General features: G+C 37.8%; 1 protein-coding gene across 5 annotated transcripts in view; it reads left to right on the plus strand.

Moving 5' to 3' along the window:
* PHIP (pleckstrin homology domain interacting protein) overlaps positions 1–20,807 on the plus strand; it is a 115,398-nt gene that overhangs the window by 39,456 nt on the left and 55,135 nt on the right. For all 5 annotated transcript variants that reach the window (XM_061989473.1, XM_061989474.1, XM_061989475.1 and 2 more), the window contains 4 exons: positions 1,054–1,152; positions 3,111–3,264; positions 5,097–5,231; positions 19,234–19,362. In XM_061989473.1, the coding sequence (XP_061845457.1) occupies positions 1,054–1,152; positions 3,111–3,264; positions 5,097–5,231; positions 19,234–19,362 (517 nt within the window). The remainder of the gene's footprint in view (positions 1–1,053; positions 1,153–3,110; positions 3,265–5,096; positions 5,232–19,233; positions 19,363–20,807) is intronic.

A 20,807-nucleotide genomic window follows, 5' to 3' on the forward strand; every position in this document is an offset into this window, starting at 1 on the left:
TATCAATTTCTGGAAGTGGTTACATGAAAAAAAAAAGCCTTCTGTTTTGAGGTTCATCCAGTAAAATAATCTATAACCATTGGATTCTCATGGATTTAATAACATTTCTGCTTCAGTGTTAACAGTTGTTTTCATTGTGATGAATTTTTAAAGCATTTAAAATTTGCCAAAATTAAGGAGTATAAACATACTTTAAACATCTTCAGAAATGTACCTGTAGATATATTCACATACAACTTACATGCAGTTTTAAGTATCTTTTAATTTTAAATCTTTTTTTTTTCAGTTCAGTGACTGCTAGATTTAACAGTATTTTATTTAGCTAGCCTATTGTGTTTTAATGCTTCACTTTATGTTCTGGAAGTTAGATGTGAAGGATACTAAAGAAAACAGTTCAGTTTATTACGAAGTTTCTGACACTTCATGTAATTAATGTGTAATGTATATTTTTATGATACAAACAGTTGTAAAACAAGCTTCATTGTGCTCCACCTACCTCTCTCCTCTTTTTATCCCCACACCCCAAAAAAAGGGAAGAAAAAGGTAGAGGACAAACTCAAGCTGGGAATCACATCTTCAGAGAAGTATCATGATACTTACCCAGCCTTATTTGGAGTAGATTTTCATTTGTTTTAAATCTTGTCTGTACTTCTTACAGGTCTCTCCTGACCCTTCAGCTATTTTTACCCCTTTAAATTTCTTCCTTAGCTTTACCTGGTGTGGTAGAGTCAGTTTCTTAGAAAGCTCACTGGGTTTTTGTGTCCCTGTACCAAAGCTATGTTATAATTCAGGAAGGTGCACCGAAAGTCAAAGTGCATTTGATTTGAAAGGGGCTCAGGATAGGAAAACAGGTTCTACTTTTTACAGGCCTTCAATCTTTACCGGCATGGGAAATGATTTTCACTTCAAACCAGTTGTACAGCCTTCTGACACTGTTTGGACTTCTTACTTACACCTTCCTTTCTTTGAGTTCTAAATCGTAGAGCTTCAAGTGTCTTTTCTGTACAGATCAGCCTTTGTAATGTCTGAGTAACTTTTTTCCTCTTTTGTCAGGTTTGTGAGTGGAAGCCGTGATGGAACAGCACGAATCTGGCAATTTAAGCGAAGGGAATGGAAAAGCATTTTGTTAGATATGGCTACTCGCCCAGCAGGGTAAGTACTGTAAAATGTTCTACTATCAGATAGATACTTGAAGGCCATTGATATAACCTGCCAACTTCTTTAAAAAAAAAAAAGAGAGAGAAGAAAAAGGAGAGGAGGACCTTCTTAAATTATTGTTGCTTAAATGCACAGTATGCTTGTCTAGTTCCTGAAATCCAGTGAAAGCAAATATTTGTCTGCATCTTCAGCTGGGGAAACCAGCCTGTCCTGGTAATAGCACCACTAGTATTTTGATTACATTAAAAGAGTAAAAGATACTCAAAACCCACTAAAAGCCCAATTTATACGTTTGTTTACATAGATATTTATCAGATTTGTTCTTGAGACTGCTTGCATTTTAGTAATGCTTAAGGATATTGTGGAATCTGCATGCCCAGAAAATCAGTATTCTATTCTTCTGTACCACGTAAATGGCTTGCTCTGTAACAGGTTCTCGTTTGTTTAAACAGTCTGAGAATTTGCAGAATCTCTACACTAGAACAAGCAATAATAGAGGTGTGAAGATGGGGAATGACTTACAAATTGTAGCTTGCACCTTTTTATTTTTGCATGGAGGAGATGTTTCGCAACTGACTTACATTAGAAAGGCTTATAGAGGTTTCTAAGGGTAAACTTTTTTGCTTTGTTAGTCATATTGAGTGACCTAAAGGATGATTTTTTTTAATAGGAAAAAGATCAGAAGTGTTCTGAAAGACCAAGAGAAAGATGGGAGAGAAGACTAAATAAGCTATAATTTGACTAGATGTTTAGATTAGAGAGTGTCTTGTCAGTTATGGGCAAATGCAACAAGACATGAATATAAAATTGTTGGACAAGAGTGTATAAAATACTGGTACTTTGAAAACAAACAAAGTTACCCTCTCTTGAAAATGCTGGCAGTAAAAATCCTTCGTTTTAACTGATTCTGGAATAAGTAGAAGTGGATTCTTCTATCGTGGTGATCACAAATGTTGAACTTATTTGAGAAACTCAGCTACTCATTTCAGTAAAGCACCTTTAGCTGAATTCTGTTTTGTCCTTTTGAGTAGAGGAATAAGTGCAGATCCAAATTTGATCTTTTCTACACTAGTGCAATTTTAGCAAAGAAAATGAAATTGTTGCACTGAAAGAAAGACTGGATTTGACTTACAAAGCCTCTTCTGGAAAGTAATTTGGCTATAACTATGTTTTCTATTATTGAGTTGTACAATATATACTATTATGTAATGTATTGTAGTGCTTTTACTATGTGGAAGAGTCTGTATTTTGTCTGCCGACTTGGTGACAATGTGCTATTGTTGCATGTAGTTGATGTTTTCCTAGAAATGAATGTGCTAGAGAATTCAATGGTGATTCATCTTCAAACCACACTGATAAAAATGTTATTTTGGAATATTCTGATAGATTATATTAGAGATGGCTATTATTTGTTTTTCATAGGGGTAAAAATAAAGTACATGCAAGATTAAGTGCCATTACTACTGAAAAAGTGATGTAAAGGTGGTGCTATAGTACTAAATATAGCCTGAGAATTTTAACTTATTTAAAGGTCACAACATACCTCTCTCCATATTTATATCAACTTATTATAAATATTCTCCAGAATAGATTACTGTTCACTGGTTGGTTATTTTGGATTTTTGCTCTTCAAATGTCAACTATCTAACAACAAATACTGTAGCTATCAAATTTCATTGGGTTAGGTCATGTGTCAGAGGTCATCTTCCAGATTAACAGATCAACATACTCTTTAAAGCATTAAGAGAATCCTGTAGACATTTTTTAAGCATCTACAATTCCTTTGTGGGTTTATGTGCTACATAATGGAAAACATCTTTCATTTATGCAGTTTCTAATGCATCCGTTATTTATAATAAAGCAAAATACTGAAGTATTTTCACTTCTTAGGGCCATAAAAATATTTTGACAAACTAGGATCGCTTTGAAACTTTTTTGCTCTTCTGTTTCAGACAAAGTTTACAGGGAGTTGAAGATAAAATCACAAAACTGAAAGTAACCATGGTGGCATGGGACCGCCATGACAACTCTGTTATAACTGCAGTAAATAACATGACTCTGAAAGTCTGGAATTCCTTCACTGGCCAACTCATTCATATTCTCATGGTAAGGTATTCTGTCTTGATTTTCCTGAAGCAAAATTTTACGTATACATCGTCAAGATTCTTGCTTATGGATTTTTTCTATCTGAAAACTACCTTAACAAATATTTCCATGTAATTGAATGTAGTAGAGATCTCTGTCAGTTGTTTATTAGAAAATAAATCTTCAAGTCACAAATAATCATTACTGTTCAAGATGTCTGAAACTAATTTTGGACCTTTTTTTCCCCCTAAAGTGCTGTCCTGAGGTAGAGAAGGAAACAGATGTTTCTTTTTACCTTTTTTTTTAATGTGACAAATGTTTCAAAATGCCATTAATGGATAAATTTGCCCTATTTAAACAGAGACATTTCTGCAACCTAATCATACCATAAGCACAAAAAAGTCTTCTAACTATAATAAAACAAACCACACTTCTACTAATGTCTGATACTTTTCTTTTTTATCTGAGAATATAACTAATTACCTAGAACTTCTGCTAGAGATGGAAATACTTAATAGAAAGCTTTAAAATTTAGTATTATCGTTGAAGATAGTGTTCTCTAACTTTTAGTTATTTAATTCTTTATGGTTCTTAATTGAATTTCATAGAATCATAAAATCATAGAATGGTAGGGGTTGGAAGGGACATTTAGAGATCATCTAGTCCAAACCCCCCCCGCCAAAGCAGATCCACTTAGGTCACACAGGAATGTGTCCAGGCAGGTCGTGAAGACCTCCAGAGAGGGAGCCTCCACACCCTCCCTGGGCAGCCTGTGGCAGGGCTCCCTCACCCTGAGCAGTGAAATAGTTTTTTCTTATGTTTAAATGGAACTTTCTGTGTTCCAGCTTCTTCTCATTACCCCTTATCCTGTCACTGGATATAACAGGAAAAAGTGATGCCTCAGCCTCCTGATATCCACCACTTATATACGTATAAATATTAATGAGATACCCCTCAGTCTCCTCCAGACTAAACAGCCCCAGTTCCTGCAGCCTTTCCTCATAAGGAAAATGCTCAATTCCCCTGATCATCTTGATGGCCCTGCACTGGGCTCTCTCCAGAAGTTCTCTGTCCCTCTTGAGCTGAGGAGCCCAGAACTGGACACAGGAATCCAGATGAGGCCTCACCAGGACCGAGTAGAGCAGGAGCAGAACCTCCCTTGACCTGCTGCCCACACTCTTCTTGATGCATCCCAGGCTGCCATTGGCCTTCTTGGCCATGAGGGCACATTGCTGGCTCATGGTTAGTTTATTGTCAACCAGCACTCACAAGTCTCTCTCTGCAGAGCTGCTGACCAGCAGGTCAATCCCCAGCCTGTACTGGTGCATGGGGTTGTGCCTCCTCAGGTGCAGGACTCTGCACTTGTCCTTGTTGAGCCTTGTGAGGTTCCTCTCTGCCCAAATCTCAAGACGGTTGAGATCCCGCTGAATGGCAGCACAGCCTCTGGGGAATCAGCCAGTCCTTCCAGTTTGGTGCCATCAGCCAACTTGCTGAGGTGATACTCTGTCCCCTCAGCCAGGTCATTCTGACCACTTCTCTGCCTAAACAAATTTAAATCTGCAAAACATTAAGTTGTTGAGTCTAATCTTTTTAAAATCATGTCAAAAATATTGGAACATAGTTGTTGTGAAGGTGACATACTTGCCATGCTTCTGAAGAAGCTAAAAATGCAACCAGAAAGAATATAGTTCGCTATTATTTAAAGTATATAAAAATATGCATGGTCAAAGTCATTGTTCTTTGCTGGACACTTTCACAGGTTAATGTTGCAATTGCTAGTTTTACCGTATTGAATTCCTGGATTAGTATTTGAGATGATCCTCATGTTCATCTTGCTGTATCTTTAATTTCAGGGGCATGAAGATGAAGTATTTGTACTTGAACCTCATCCCTTTGATCCAAGAGTTCTCTTCTCTGCTGGACATGATGGAAATGTCATAGTTTGGGACTTGGCAAGAGGGGTCAAAATCCGGTCTTACTTCAACATGGTAATTATTGTGCTTTACATAGATATTCCAAAACAGCATTTCTAAACTTTTTGCTTCTGGTACATTTAAGCATGTATTTGTGTATAGGGCAAGATCCTGCATCCAATGAAGTAAAGAGCAATTCCTATTCAGTGTACTGGGACAAAGTTTAAATCTGTAAAATGTAAGAAGTTGTTCTTTTGGCTGTTATTTCATAGTGTCATCTTTCTATATGCTTCATCCACATGAAATTGGAGTGTTAGTTTACACTGTCAGAGATCATGCATAAGAGACAGGGTGACAGAGACACTCCTTTAGTGCTCTGTATCCTGTCTGGGGAACCAAGGTGGAACTTGGTTTATTTTTGCATTACTAATTCTTAGTCTGGCTAAAGCTCTTCAGGAGTCACCTGATCTCATACAATGTTGTTGTATGCTGCCTTGGCCCATTGGACTGAATACTGTCAGCCTTTCTGTATAGAGCTTCTCCACATGCAGATTTCAAATTTGGTCTGTTCTGCACTAAACTAATTCTTCTGGAAGATGGATGCAACAGGTATTGCCATCTGTTTCTTGATGTTAAGTGAGTCTTTGCACGTATCTCTTTCCTCAAAAAGGTAATCGTGTGTTGTGCAATTCAGACTTTGTCGCCTGGAAAAAAATTACATTAGTCTTTGTAGAATGTGACAAGTCATTGAGAATGCTGAGACTAGACAAACGGGCTTCATCCAGCCTTCAGACATAGTGGAATGGTAGTCTTGGAGACCAATATAGAGAAGATATCTGCAGAAAAGACCTGCCATAGCTGTACTCACAAAAAAATTTAAAAAAAGGTCACATAGAAATGAAGTCAAGCCAGGAAGGTCACTCTGAACCTAAAGACAGATTTTGAGATGTGCAATGTACGGTACAGTTCACAAAATCTCTAAGGAAATTCTTCAAGCCTAATGGGAGGGAGAGCAGCCTAGACTCCTTCAGCACTGACCTTGGTTCAGTACTGTTCCCTCTGCACTAAATTTTGTAACTGAACTTAGAAGGGTTTCAAGACAGTCACCTCGAAGTTTTGAGTGCAGATCTTTTGTTACAGATCTTACTGTTACCAGTTGACGTGTGTTTTCATTGCATGAGTAGGTTGCCACAGCTATGTATGTTGAATTTATGATAGTTTTCATGAAATCAAAGGTCAGAAAAGGCTGAGCTCATTTGCTCTTTGAGACAAATCCATTTAAGAGCTATCAGAATCTAAACTACAGATGCCTGTGACAGTAGGCAACCCCCTGAAAGACTGAAAGGGTGCAGTGCAAGAGACATCTGAAAAGGGTAAAAATCGTGTACATTTTAAAAATGTTTGGAACCAGAAGAATGTGTAGCCAATCAGAAGATCTCAACAGCTAGTAATCTAGCTAGAACTGAATGTGAGAAAGCCTGCCTGCTGTGTGAAGTAAGGGGAGTTGTAAATCTGGCAATCGGCTTGCCTCAAACCAATGAATAAGTCATATAAGCCAGGTCTGCAAGAAAGGCATCTCTGAATATTTCATCAGTCAGTCTTCCATGTATGATACTTCAAAAGATATAGGTGGAAATTAGAGGTTTTCTTAGATGATTGCAAGGGACTGAGGGGCAGAAAATGCTTCCAGACCATAGGACTTGATTGCATAGTTACCTCTGCAGAGCTGTTAAGTGTTCTGGTTTACTAAGGGAGGGCATGGATACGTACAGAGCTGCCAGTCTTCTCCCAATTTCCGCCTGTCAACGGGGAACATCACTACCTAGCGACTATTACGTTATTCTGATAACTGCTGTTACCTCCATTGTCTTGCTCAATGTGTTATACTTCTGAAAAGGTGTTTGTGTTCAGGGCCTGGGAAATTTTTACAGATTCGGTTCTTTTGAAACAGACGGGGGACATCATCTGAAGGAATCAAACCTGAGAGCTGAATGACTTAGGATATCTACTTTACCATTTAAGAACCTGTTATTATCACTGCCTGACAAAACAGCATCTGTGGTACCAGAACTAGCACTGGATGACTGTCCTAACAAAAGCTCCTTAAACAAAATGGCATACTTAGGAGTGTTGGTTGAATTACCAAAATCTTAGATGTCTGTTAGTTTAATGATAGTCCAGTCAGGTATTTGCGTCCTAGATGGACTGTTTGGTACATCTAAAGCCTTGTGGCAAATCCCTGTAGTACAGTCAGATATTTTTGTCTCCCTTCCTACCCTATGCCTTCATTGTCAGCATCAAAAGAAACTGAGATTCAAGGGATGAAAGTGGTGTCAATTAGTTTGAAATTGTAACTCCTTTTATCCAGCTAGTGAACATAAAATTGCAAAGCCATAGTGACCAAGTGCACTTTTGTTTTGTGTTTAACTTAAATGGGGTGGAATCAAAGTTTATTTGGGCTTTGCTGGTTACAGCTGGGTGCCACTAGGAGACACTGGTGGTCCTGCAGAACATTCACTTCCTGGGTTTTTTAACTTAATATTTTCTATTAAATCAATTGGCACAGTCACAGTTAATTTGATAAATCTTTGATCTGTTTACAAGAATTTAATCTTTATAATTAACAGTAAACTCTGTCCCATAAGTGACTGCATACACACTTGGGTTTACTCATTAAGTATGTATATATTCTGTGTTCCATGTTTTCACCTGTAGCCTTTACTTCATTTGATCCAGTTCTCCAAGTATGTCATAACTCACTGTCAGAGTTCAAGGGCATTCAGAACTGGTGTAATTCAGTGACTTGGGTCAGCTAGTCTCAGGGAATGTATTCACTACCTCAAAGAGTGGAATTGGCTGTAGAAATATCGAGAATGTGAGAAGGTTAAAGCTTTTTAGGCAGTTAGAAGTCCTGGGATGATTTTAAATTGCACGTGCAAATACAGGTACTTGTTTTGTGGCCTGTGTAATATCTCTGCCAGTCCTGACTTAACACAGCTACTAATGCAAAGAACACATTCTCAGCACATTTTTGTCATGCATTTTTCTAAGGAATCAATGAGGTTATGGCTTTGGTGTTGTAATATTAGGGCAACTTCACATGCTTTATTTCCCAGGTACGAATAAGCATTTAGCAGACTTCTAGAGAAACAGAATAAAACCCCCTGAAGTGGTTGCTGCAGCTGATTGTTGCAAAGCTTGTATTTTGCACAAAAATAGTGGTTTTATTTACAGAAGGACAGAGCAAACCCTTGCAAATATTTTAAATTACGGCTCCTTACGCAGGACCTAGATTCATTGAAGGACTTGATTTTGTGACACCTAGGTTACTGGGGACCAAGGTCTCTAAAGTGTAAAGCAATATCCTGCCAAATCTTTACTTTACTGATGGGTATATGATACTTAGGTGGATGATCCAGGAAAAAAACAGTACCAAATGGTGGGCTGTCTAGTGAAAGCCACTGTGTGATAATGTAGGTAGAAATATACTTAAAATGCACTTTCTTACTCAAAGCTGCAATGAGCTATCAGGACCCCTTGTGTGGTAAGGCACATTTCCAATGACTGAGAGAGGTCCTTGCTCTCCTAAAAGGATGGTGCAGTAGCAGGTGGCACATTTTTGGGATTGCTTTAAATAATATTAAACTGTTGAGCTGGGAAATGTAAGATCCAGATTCTGTTCTCAGTGGCAAGGTGTTCAATTCAACATCTGCCATTTACCCAGGAGGACATCTCAGCTATAAATGTCTAGACAGAAATTCTTTCCAACTTTCTTGAAGTTGTGCCACTGTGAAGAATCTATAGCCTGTGGGTTTAGACACTTCTGCTAGACTTGTTTTCTTGGGTATGGAAATCATCTTCTAGGTAAATTAGAAAGTGTTAAAAATGGCCTTTGACTTCAAGCTTCAGGCAAGCTGCTGAACTTGAAGGATTAGTGCTCTGCTAGGTCATACTAAAAGCTGTATACCACTCTGTTGTCATAGGATCTGTTTTCTTTCAGGTGTTCTCATTAAGTAGACCTGACACTGTTGGTTTGTTAGGAATGCCAGGATTGGCATTTGGTTATGTGCTGCAACTTGGCCTTAGGCTTGTAGTTCTTGTAGGCTTTCAGCAGAAGTTTTTCAATTCTGAGAATGTATGAGGTGAAAAGGAAAACTACAGAGACTTAATCTTCCATATGAAAAAGGAGGAGCCTAGTAATTTTAGGTGGATGCATGAGTGTTTGATTTGGTGGTTGGGTTTTTGTTGGTGTTGCAATGAGGCCATTAAGTACTGGTGATCTTTGAGTTTTGTGGTGTTACACTGTTGTCCTTGGTTTTGGTGGGTTGTTTTTGGACTTACCCGGTTTCCTTGAAGTGTGCTTTCCTTTCAGCATTACCTGTTAGGTCTGAGCCCTGCTGAATCAGACTGCTTGCAAAAGCTGTTCTGTCTGGAGCCTTAAGAGGACCGGTTTCTCCTGTGGTAAAGCTGATAGTTCTTGTCCTGTGAGTGGATTGCCCTGTAGAAAAGTATTTTTTTAAAGTTTCATAAAATATTTCAGAATATGATAGCTCTGTGCTTTGTCTCTCTCTCTCTTTCTCTCTCCTTCTGTGTCCTACCTGGCCCCCATAAAATTTGGTTTACAACATATGTTTGTGAAGAGTTGCAGGAACACGTGGTGACTACGGTTACTTAAAAGTACGCCACTGCAAGTATGAAAACTATACTACAGTAGGAAGAATGAAAGCCTAGGGGAGAGAGTAGGCTTTTTTACAGTCTTTTTCACTGTAGAATATTGGCTTTTTGTACTGTATCTTTGAATGTAATTGCTTCACCTGAATCTGATGCCTGACTTGGCAGGTTCTGTAGTTGGCATTGCAGTTACTGCATGGGGAAGCTTGAGTATTAGTTGATAATGACTAACCTTAAGGCTTTCAAGAAATCCTTGTGTAATGCAGAAATCAATCAAGTATGAATACTGGTGGCTTGAAATAAAAAATGGTTCTCCTGGTAAACATATTTCCAAAAAAAACCCCAGACAAAATGGACAGTGAAAGATCTTTCATGACTAGATGTTGCTCTTTGGTCTTGCTGCATTGACTCTCATTGTGAGTTGTATCTTTGAGAAGATAAGGTTTTGCTCTAGCCAGTTGTAAGCTTTCTTACGTCTGATAGTGATTCAAGTGCCTTGGGTCTCCTATGTGCCTGCGTGTCTGTCAAGGTCAGACTTTTGCTTACTAGATTAATATGTTCCTCCTTGTGGTTGTGAAAAGTTTGTTTGGACCGATTCTTGTTACATTCCCTTAGCTCTCACAGTCATTCTGATCATTGTCATGTATTATGCTGGTGTTTGTAACACACTCTGGGTGGGTGGTAGTTCTGGAACCCACTTCAAAGTCAGCGCAAAGGTGGCCTTAGTCCTTTCATTGTATTCTGAAGAATGCTTTCAAATACTGACACAAAACAGAATGTTTTCATGACTTGGTATTAAAATCTCCGATCTGAATACTTCAGGATTCTTCTACCTGTGTGACTTTATCTGACTTGCTGAAAGGCTAAGCTACCTTAGCCTTTGACACTTAAAGGTCACACTATATACCCCCAGCTGTTGTGAATTTGATGATGAGCCTTTTTCTAAATGCCAAAGCACATTTCATCAGAGCATGTAGAAATATCATGAGTATATTTCAGAAATACGTTACAAATCGAGTTCTGTAAACTAGTGATTTGAAGTAACCTTCTGATTCTTTTTGAGAAGCAGTAAGCAAAAGAAATCCCTCACCGAACCAGTTCTCCCTCTCTTCATTTCTTTGAAATGACAACTAACTTTATGTTTGAGAAAGAAAAGCTTTAATCTCTCCCAGAAACACCATTGCTGTCCTCTGTGTCACTGAGTAAATGTTACTTGCCCTGGAAACCAGATTGGTACTTGAAGAATAGTGGTTGATTTCTTACAGCAGTGTAACTGTTCCTGCTTCATTGGGTGTTTGTCGTTTCTGCCCTCTGTCCTGCTTTTATGGAAACAATCAGGGAAAAGAGAAATAAATATCCCCTCCAAGTCTCAAATTACAAAGCCCGAGGAGGAGGCTGACCTGTGTTGAAGATGATGTAGGGTATAGTTGCGTTTCTTTGCCGTTTCTGAAAAACTGATCCTGAGGCTTAGACGTGTTGTTTTCATTGAAACCTGGGACAACAATGCCTTTAATAGCTGTAGTTGCCATAAGGTAGGATGAGACTTCTTATGAGTTTTCAAGTGTCTTAGAAAAAAATTGTGATGATTTTTCTCTGGGGCATATTTTTATCTAAATCTCTGTACCAGAATCCAACCTGACAGCTTTCGTTCTAGGCAGTTTTCTGTTGGAGGTTTGTGATGAATAGTCTCACTTTAATGTAAAATACACTACTTGTGTTTTATCTAAATAGGCATTATATTCAGAACCTCGGAAGCCTGTGACTTGGCATGTGTTTTTCCTGGTGTGCTTAATTAATTGCTAGCAGATGATGAAACTTAGACCTTCATTATGAACATTATTTTAAGAAAATAAGGACTTGAGCTTTTTGCTTGTTTCACAAAATGTTAAATAGCTTATTCAAAGACTTGCTTGGTGTGATGAGCATGACTTTTTCCATTCACATTAAAACAGGTACAGCAGTTGAATTTAAAAATTCTTTCCTTTATTTCTTAATGTTTAGTCTTCTAATGTTTGGGCCCAAGCTCTCATGAGTGTGCTATAGTAAAGCAAAAACGCCATGATTCTCTTTGATCCCTTAGGGTTGTTTTTTTTTTCAGGTTGGTTGTTTCATGAGAAGCTTTGGGCTGAGGAAACAAAAACCATGAAATTGATATGCTTGTTTCGAAGGTGATGACCAACGGTATTTTGGGTTTATTAGAAAGGCTGTGGGCAGTAGGTTGAGAGAGGTTCTTCCCCCCCTCTACTCTGCCCTCATGAGACCACATCTGGAATATTGTGTCCAGTTCTGGGCCCCTCAGTTCAAGGACAGGGAGCTGCTGGAGAGAGTTTGGTGGAGGGCTACTGAGATGATGAAAGGAGTGGAGCATCTCCCTTCTAATAAAAGGCTGAGGGAGCTCGGGCTCTTTAGCTTGGAGGAGACTGAGGGGTAATTTCATTAATGTTTATAAGTACGTAAAGGATGAGTCTCATGAGCATGGAGCCAGGCTGTTCTCAGTGATGTCCAGTGATAGGACAAGGGGCAACACGTACAAGCTGGAACACAAGAGGTTCCAAAGAAACAGAAGGAAAGCCTCTTGTTCAGATGAAGGAGCACTGGAACAGGCTGCCCAGATGTGTTGTGGAGTCTCCTTCTCTGGAGGCATTTAAACCCACCTGGACGAGTTCCTGTGTGACCTACTCTAGATGGTCCTGCTCTGGTGGACTGGATGATCTTTTGAGGTCCCTTCCAGCCCTTAAGATTCTGTGATCTCTGAATTTATTTATTTCATTTGACTGCCTGGGAAAACAAGTGGAGTAATATCGGCAAGCAGATACTAACCTATCTTGCAAGGCCACCTTCTGGTTATGTGATGATTATAATTGTATTGCTTTAAAGTGCTGCTGCTATTTCTAATGGTGTCTTAATGAAACAGGTTATGCTGCTTAGAAATACTGACCCCAAATCAGGAAATGTAGTGATATCTATTGTAATAAAGTGATAGCTGTATTTAAAACATTAAGCTTGTTTTTGAGATTGAAAATGTGTACTGTCATGCATCCAGTGAGAAAGCTTAAAACTAAAACAAGTAGATACATTCATACTAGTTTTGCTTTATGTTCACTCTGGTGAATATATGCCTTTTCATAGCCAGATACTAGTTAATCTGTGTAAATGCAGATACATGTGTTGTTTTTTGTGTTGTTTGTTTTGTTTTTTTAAAAATAACCAACATGTTCATGTTAAGGTTAAAAGTTCCAGCTGTGTAGATATTAAGGACAAGGTTGCTGAAACTAATGTCTGAGTTTTTTGCTCCCAAGGCCATAGCTAGCTGGTTGTTTAAGTAGTGTAAACCTGTATGGTATTATTCCTGGGTTCCATGCATTTCTTTTCAAGTGGGTCATTAATTACTTTTATAAGATGTATGATAGTTGTATTGCATGGTCATTTTTCAAACTTGTACATTTTCCCCAAGTTTCTGACATTGAATGTATCTTTTGAACATTTTTAACAGAATCACCTTCTTAGCTTTGTGAGCATTGGCTATATTGTAGATTTATTTTAAGCTATTACCATAAGCAGTGACTGAAATTGTTGATACAAAAAACTTAACCATTAAAAGGTCAAGTTCAAGCAGCCCATAATTTACCTGATTTCTACAATGGAAGTTGTAGAGCTTGTGATTTTGACCCTACTTGAAGTTAATGGAGAATGGACACTGCAGTTGAAGAATCAGACCATCTGGATGCAGTGGTGATGTTTCCTGACCCAATCTTACCGCCCTCTTCCCAAATCTTCTGTTTTTATGTAAATCATTGAGGAAAAATTGGGAACTCCTATGGAGATGATAGCAGTAATGTATTTCATAATGGTGATGATGTCTAGTTTTTGTGAATTTGGACACATACATTCCTTGCTAATGATTGTTTGAATGTTTTAGTACAGTTTAATCGTTGTTTTGCTTAAATTTACTCTCAGTGTTATGGCATTAACTGGTTCGGGTCAAAAGGGTTTCTCCCTGCAAATTGTCAATCAAGCAGAGGCTGCTAAGTTGAAATCAGATTTTTCTGTGTGTTCCTGCTCCTTCAGAGAGCTGGTTGTTGACTCTGTCTTTTATTTTTAGCTTTGAGCAGACACTTCATTACAGGCAATTCCTATGCTGTGCCTTCTTATGTCTGTGTATCTTAATGTTTTTCCTGCCCCATCTTCTGAGATCTGATCTTGCACTGGTCTATGTGATACTGTTCCTTACTTTCTAACCTACTACTTTCAGTGCAACCTGTTCAATTTGGAAGCCCTAACAGCGTTATCATATTGTTTACAACAGTGCTTCCATTTTGTTAATCAGGAAACTTTCATGGTCTACCTAGATCCTCGGTGGCAGCTACTTGATTAGTTTTAACCTGAGTGACATACCAAAATAATTGGAGTACATGTCATAAGAACAAAATGGAAGATTAGATTTCATCTCACACAATTCAGCAGAATGCTCTGTGCATGGATTTTCTGCCCTGAGGTGTTTTTTTGGGACTATTATCTAAAAGGCACACCTCTTGCCCAAATGCACAATGTATTGCAATTTCCAGTGTTAACTGGAGACTTAAAAAAAACATTATTTCTTATGTTGTGATCTTCATAAAGTCTGAAGAAGCTTTCCATTTTGCTGGATTTACATGGAATTTTTACATGGTATTTTTAGATCAGGTTTTGTTGTCATCTGAAATACAGAATGACTTGGAATCAGGTTATAGATGCATTATTTTTCAGTCAGTCAGTGTATGGTCCTACTAAGATGCTTTTGAAATTTTAGAGGTTCCACCTCTCAGTAGTAGTACATATGAGCAGATCCTGAAGAGCAAAGTCAGCATAATGCTGTAGCAGTCCAAGTAGAACCCAATACTGGGCTTGCAGGATGTTTATTAAGAAACATTGCCATTGACCAAAAAAAAAAACCCCTTATAGATATTTTTAATATAGCCTTTATCTAACTTCAGGCATCTGTAGGGTGTGTGATCTGGCAGATCTTTTCACTGATATGTTTATCTTTCAAGACAAATACATATTGATTTGGGTCATACGAAGATAGGAACATTTTTAGTAAACATTTTACTCCTAATTACTTCTCACCATCTTCCTACCATTTGATCTTTGTTACTGTTCTGGAAGTGTGAAAAATGAAGTCCAAATCTGCAGCAATTTCTTCTGACTTTGCAGAAATCCATGGAAGTGTATTGTCATCAGAGATTGTTCCTTAAAGCAAAGGACAACTTAAACCTACAAAGGAACTTCAAAATACTTGGAGGCTCATTTGACTCAAGCAGCTATGATGTAGTTTCATCACTCATAAAGGAGGTTATATGTTTTAATAAAATAACTTAGATTTTTTGATAGTTTTAGACAGTTTTTCCAGCATATAGCATTGTTGAGACCATTACAATCTAAATTACAGCTTTGAAGTTTGAATGTTGCTTGTAACTAATTTGTTCCTATGAATTTAAGTAGAGGAACTCTCTTCCTGCTAAAGGTCTTTTTGTAGAGACATACAAGATAGTCCTCTGTCCTTAGTGTCCATGAGAAGAATTTCAGCTCATGAGTGGAACTTTTTATTTTTAAATGGTCCACTTAAAGTTTACTTATCTTGAACCTCAGATGCAATAGTTACAGGTATTGCTTTGGAAGACTTTGTTCTTGTGGGTTTTATGGTCTGTCTAGCATATATGTACTTCCTCTGTACATATATGTACTTTCTTCTGGATATACTTCTGGTATATTTCTAGGATTGTAGTTTTCTTTTTGTTGTTGTGTTGTCTGTGATACATTGCAGTGAAAAAACAGTGATCTTTCTCCCCATATTTCTAGCTAATCACCTTAAACCCTTAATGTGAAGGACAAGAGAGAATGTTGTCTGCTTCAGACTAGTAGAGAGAGAGTTCACTGGCTTTTTAAAGGGTGCTGATGTCTTAGAAGTGTGATAGAAATGCATAGTGTGTAAGCACGTTATTTCTAGTAATCTTAGCAGGTTCATGGCCTGTTGCATTTTGTCCTGCTGGCTTTTAATTGCTTCAGTCAATACCATTTATTCCTTTTTTCAGTGGGCAGTTTCCTAATCTTCATTTCATCAACGGGCTCTTATATTTTTTGTAACCACTAACAGAAGGGCCTGGCTTGAGGAACTTCTGATAACATCCTTTAGGCTTTGTTTATCTTTCCAAAATTAGTAACTGTTGTTCTTTCCTTAGCAAGTTAACCTACTCTGCATTTCTCCTACTAATCACGATCTGTTTCATTTTAACCAGGTTTTCAGTGCCATAGCATGGCTGTGAAATCTCTAGGTCGAATGAATTATTGTTTTCTTGATATATATATATATATTAAAAGAGAAAAATCAGCAATTATACTGAAGAAGATTTGCTAAGTTTGCCTACTACTCTCTACTCTTGATTAAATTTAATTTTACTTTAATTTTTTTCTTCTTTTTTTCCCCCTCTCATGTCTGTTACTTTTCTTTAAAACTAAATTTTAAGTCTTTAGTCCTATCTATGGATCACAAGTCAGGAAGGCAAATTATTGAGCTCACTCTCTGGAGATGATACTACTCTGTATTCATACAACAGATTATTTTTATGGGCTTGATACTTGTTTCCCTAGCTCACTTGTGTACCAGCTTCACAGCTCTATTCTCTCTGGTTTGGGAGAGAACAGTAAGCTCTCTTCAAAACTGAGAGGAAGAGAGTAACTTGCCTTTTTCATCCTCTTATTTCACCAATATTCCTCACTTTATGTTGTACCAATGTCTATCTCTTTCCTTGCCGATGAAAATACGGGCAAACAATTCTTGGAGTTCAGATTAAAAGTAATCTTAACTTAATCCTTGTATAGCATTACTGATTCTTCCCTGTTTGTGGCCAAGGAATCCTTGCTCCATGCTTTGCTATACCAGCGATGTCTTAACGTGTTTGCTCTTGGCAGTGCTTTGTTGAGACAGCTCTTACTGGTGCTTTTTCTGTTCTCGTGAGCAGTCTCTTCCTTTCGCCATTGATATACTTTTATTCAGCAGGGGAAGGTTCCATACAGAATATACAGTTTTTATGCTGTGAGATATAGTCCTGTAGTTCTTGGATTTTTGATTTAAAAAGGGTAGAGTGGGGAAAGCAGCTTCCTTCTTACAGAAGTCTTTTGTCTAGCCTGATCAAGTTACAGCTTCACTGATTTACTACCATTTCTCCTTTGCAAGTTAACATTTAGTTTCTGTTCCAAATGACTGACTCCTGTGCTAGCTTCATTATTGAAGAAACATCATTGTAAAGTCTCATTTGTTAATTCCAAAATGTTTTTATTTTTAAAAATTTTACTTAGTAGGACACTGGCAGGTTTTCCTCTGATTTAATAGCAACTATAACTTTGAAGCTTATCTCCAACAGTATTTTTTGTTCTTAGTAAGGATCTGTATTGCTAAGTAGTTGTACATCAGACTTGTACTAAAAGGTCTTACTGCTGTCCTTTTCAAAAACACTTTTTCAACCAGCTTCTGGCTTCATTTAGAGTGTTTGCAGTTTGCTAATCACTGAATAATGGATCAATATTATTTTCCTTTACATAAGGGAATGTCTTCCAACTACACTCTAATTCTGAAGCTTTCTTGAAAACAGTCGCTCCAAGCCATTTCTTGCTGGGAAGGATTAAAAAAGCTACATCATCTTAATAGTCTGATTTTTTTTTTCTTTTTCCCTTCTATATTTTATTTTTCCTCTCCCCATAGTTAGCAAATAGTTCTGCCCATAACATGCCTTTTTGTCCATGTAGAACAAGAAGTCTTCAAATCTTAGGCATTAGGACAACCCTGAAATTCTGTTTATGAAGGACTTGTACGTTAGGAAACTTGATACATTGATGTTTTCTTTGTTGAAGAAATGAAAGGGAACTCAAGTCTCTAAGTACTCCTTTTTCAGGTTTTTACTGTACATCTGCAAAGCTTGCTCCTGGGCTGAAGTTCTTTCTTCTTTCCACCTGCCTCCCTCAACTTTCTCCTTTTAATATGGTGAGCTTTCTATATGCAAAAAGCAGCACAAAGTTGTAAGTGTGCCTTAGTTGTTGGATCTTGCTTAGCCTGAATTAATTCTTCATTCTTAGCTGTTGTGGTGTTAGTGTCACTTGCTTGAAGGTGTGTTTTTATTTTCCATCCCTTTCTATAGGATACTTCTGTTCATTTTTTTTTTTTTCTGGGGTAATGGGCAAAATGGAACATAAAACATGCATTGGTTTATGTTCTTCTTCTGCTAATCCAGAAACTCATTTGTATTTGTAGTAAGAAAGACCTTTATCAAGTACTTGAAAGCACTGGTAGTAGTTGTAGCAGCCTTTACCATTGAAGGGGGGTGTGCAGGGGTGTGAGTGCTGATGTGTTGAAAGACTGTGAGCAAAAGATTTAGTTTCTTGCTTTTGTCTCAGCCTGTGAGATAGTGAGAACAGTACCTACCTTACAGATTTTTTTTGAGGCTTGGTTCCTTCACTTCTCAAAAAAGAAAGAAATATGCTGAGGGCCTCTGGAAGGTGCTACACAGTGTTACTGCCTGCAGGCTGAACACCGTTGTTTTTTTCTGGCAGTAATAGTGTCACAGTTAGGGAAGGAATTTTGTTTGGTGTCTCTTTAAAGAAAATGCGAAAGTGCTTTGCTGGGGAGAATAGAAAGGGGCTTTCTGAAGAGGTGCTGAAGACATGAAAATTCAGAGTGGTGATTGGTCACCTCTGCTTGATTGACAGGTTGCAGGGAAAAACAAAAACCCATTTGTTCTGGCTTAATGGAACTGGAAAACAGAAAATGAGTATCAGGTAAAAATTCCTTTTTTAAAATCTTTGCAGTTCTCCTTTAAAAAGTGGAGTTTTTACACAAATCTACACCTCCCCCACTCCAGCAAATTAGGAGTAAGAATCACAGACACAGGCAATTGCTAAGTTGTGTAATGTGGGTTGTCTATGTCAGTGTGTTTTCTAGCGGGCAGGTGTTCTGAAACACCGCAGCAGCAGCCAAACCTACCGGGCTAGCTTAGCAAAGAGGCAGAGGATTGAAAGGATGTAGTGACCAAGCCCTGAACTGGACCCAGCTCTCTGGTTAGGCTCAATAGCAGGACGTTCAAGGGGAAGCTTTTATTTTCACTTCCTATGCTGTGCCTGCTTTGTGGATAAAGTCTGTCAGTTTCTGCTACTATCAATTTGGCATCTTTCATGAGCATTATTACAAAAATTCACTGAAAAATGAGTAGCTAAAAAGTAAACAATGTTTTAAAGTACCTTCCATCTAGCAGTATACTGGTTTATAGGTTTTTGTTTTTATTATAGATTTCAACATCAGCATCACAGTTTTGAGAATCTTAATTGAAAGTTATTTGTTTTTGGTAACTTAATTCTTTTGTATGTTGATGTATTTCAGATTGAAGGACAAGGACATGGTGCAGTTTTTGACTGCAAGTGCTCTCCTGATGGACAGCATTTTGCATGTACTGATTCTCACGGTCACCTTCTGATTTTTGGCTTTGGTTCCAGTAGCAAATATGACAAGGTACAGTGCAAGATGAAAATCAAAATGTTTGTCTGTCTTGTGTTGAATGCGTTTGTGCAAGCTTTCCTTCAGAGCTTCATTTCAAGAGAGTCTGTTTTGAGCTATTAATACAAGGTGTTTCAGATTGCTGTTGTTGACATTCAGCTTGCTTTCACAGTCTTTTTTTAAGGTTTAGGGACATGCTATTAAGCTACTGTTTACATGGGAAGTTAAAAATAATTGTTCTTTTTAAAAAGAAAATTTAAATCACCCATTCATTGTCTATTCTCTTAAGTGACAAAGTTACAAGTGTCTACCAATGAATCCACATGGATAATGTGAATAAACTTGAGTTGAATTGATAGCATTTAAACATTTTAAGTAGTTTTCTGGTTCTTAAGTAAGACTGACCAAAAAGAAAGGTGGAGAGGAGTACGTGTAATAATTCCTGCTATCTGTATTTAAACACTACATAGCCTTAGAGAAATATACAATAAATATAATCTATTTTCTAGTGATAAACTTTTATGTCTACTGTCATGGGAGCCTTGGTGTTTACACAGCACTGTCCCACAGTTACTGTGTGATTAAAGTACTACATCTTATTCTACTACATCATTCTAACATCATAGCCTACTTCGTGTATTCTAAGTGTGGGTGTCTTGCCACAGACCCTCATGACTGTAAAGACACGTAGTGTTTTTTTAATCTGTGGGTGAATATGCCCTATGAACCATACAGGTTACCTAGTTTGGATTGCTTACAAGGTCCTAATTCTTCTTTTACTACCCAGGGAAGAGATGAGGTCTCTTTCTTCTCTCTCCAAGACTTAACCAGATGTATCTGCTGCAGAGCATCTCTGCTTCTGGTAGCTGATACTTGAAGGTTGTTGTTGAAGTGCTGGCTTCTGGATCTTGCCTCATGCTTTCAATCTTAGGACTCAGTCTGGCCTCAAAAGCAGTTTGGCAAGCAGCACCACAGAGAGGGACCTAGAGGATGAAGAGGAATTTTAATCTTTATTTCATAAGCCACTGCATTTCTTTACGTAGTTTTACAGCTCTTACTTTGCTCTGGTTACATTGACATTTGCATATTGGGGCTTTAATTTTTTTCCTTCTTGTCTCTCATCTATGATTTTATGTAGTCAGTACTCGACTGCTGTTGCTATCCATCAGCTATTACTAGCTGAGCATTTCCCCTTCCATTCCAAAGAATGGAAGTTCTTACTCTTCCTACCTCTAAAGGGTGTTATAATAGAAATATTTGTGGTATGCTACCATGGATTGTTCCCAGGTTTATTTTTCTCTCCAGTTCATTTTGGAAGTCATTTGGAAGAGCCTTTTTGTCTTTACCATGATAGACCAGGACTTTTCTTTACTACTGCCCTTTGAGAATTTACCACGTGAGGGATTAGATCTTTTTGAAGAATGAAAACAATTGCTTTCCACTTCTTCATTTTTAGAGAC

This window comes from Colius striatus, chromosome 2 (assembly GCF_028858725.1).
Source record: "Colius striatus isolate bColStr4 chromosome 2, bColStr4.1.hap1, whole genome shotgun sequence".
In the NCBI taxonomy this organism is placed as follows: domain Eukaryota; kingdom Metazoa; phylum Chordata; class Aves; order Coliiformes; family Coliidae; genus Colius; species Colius striatus.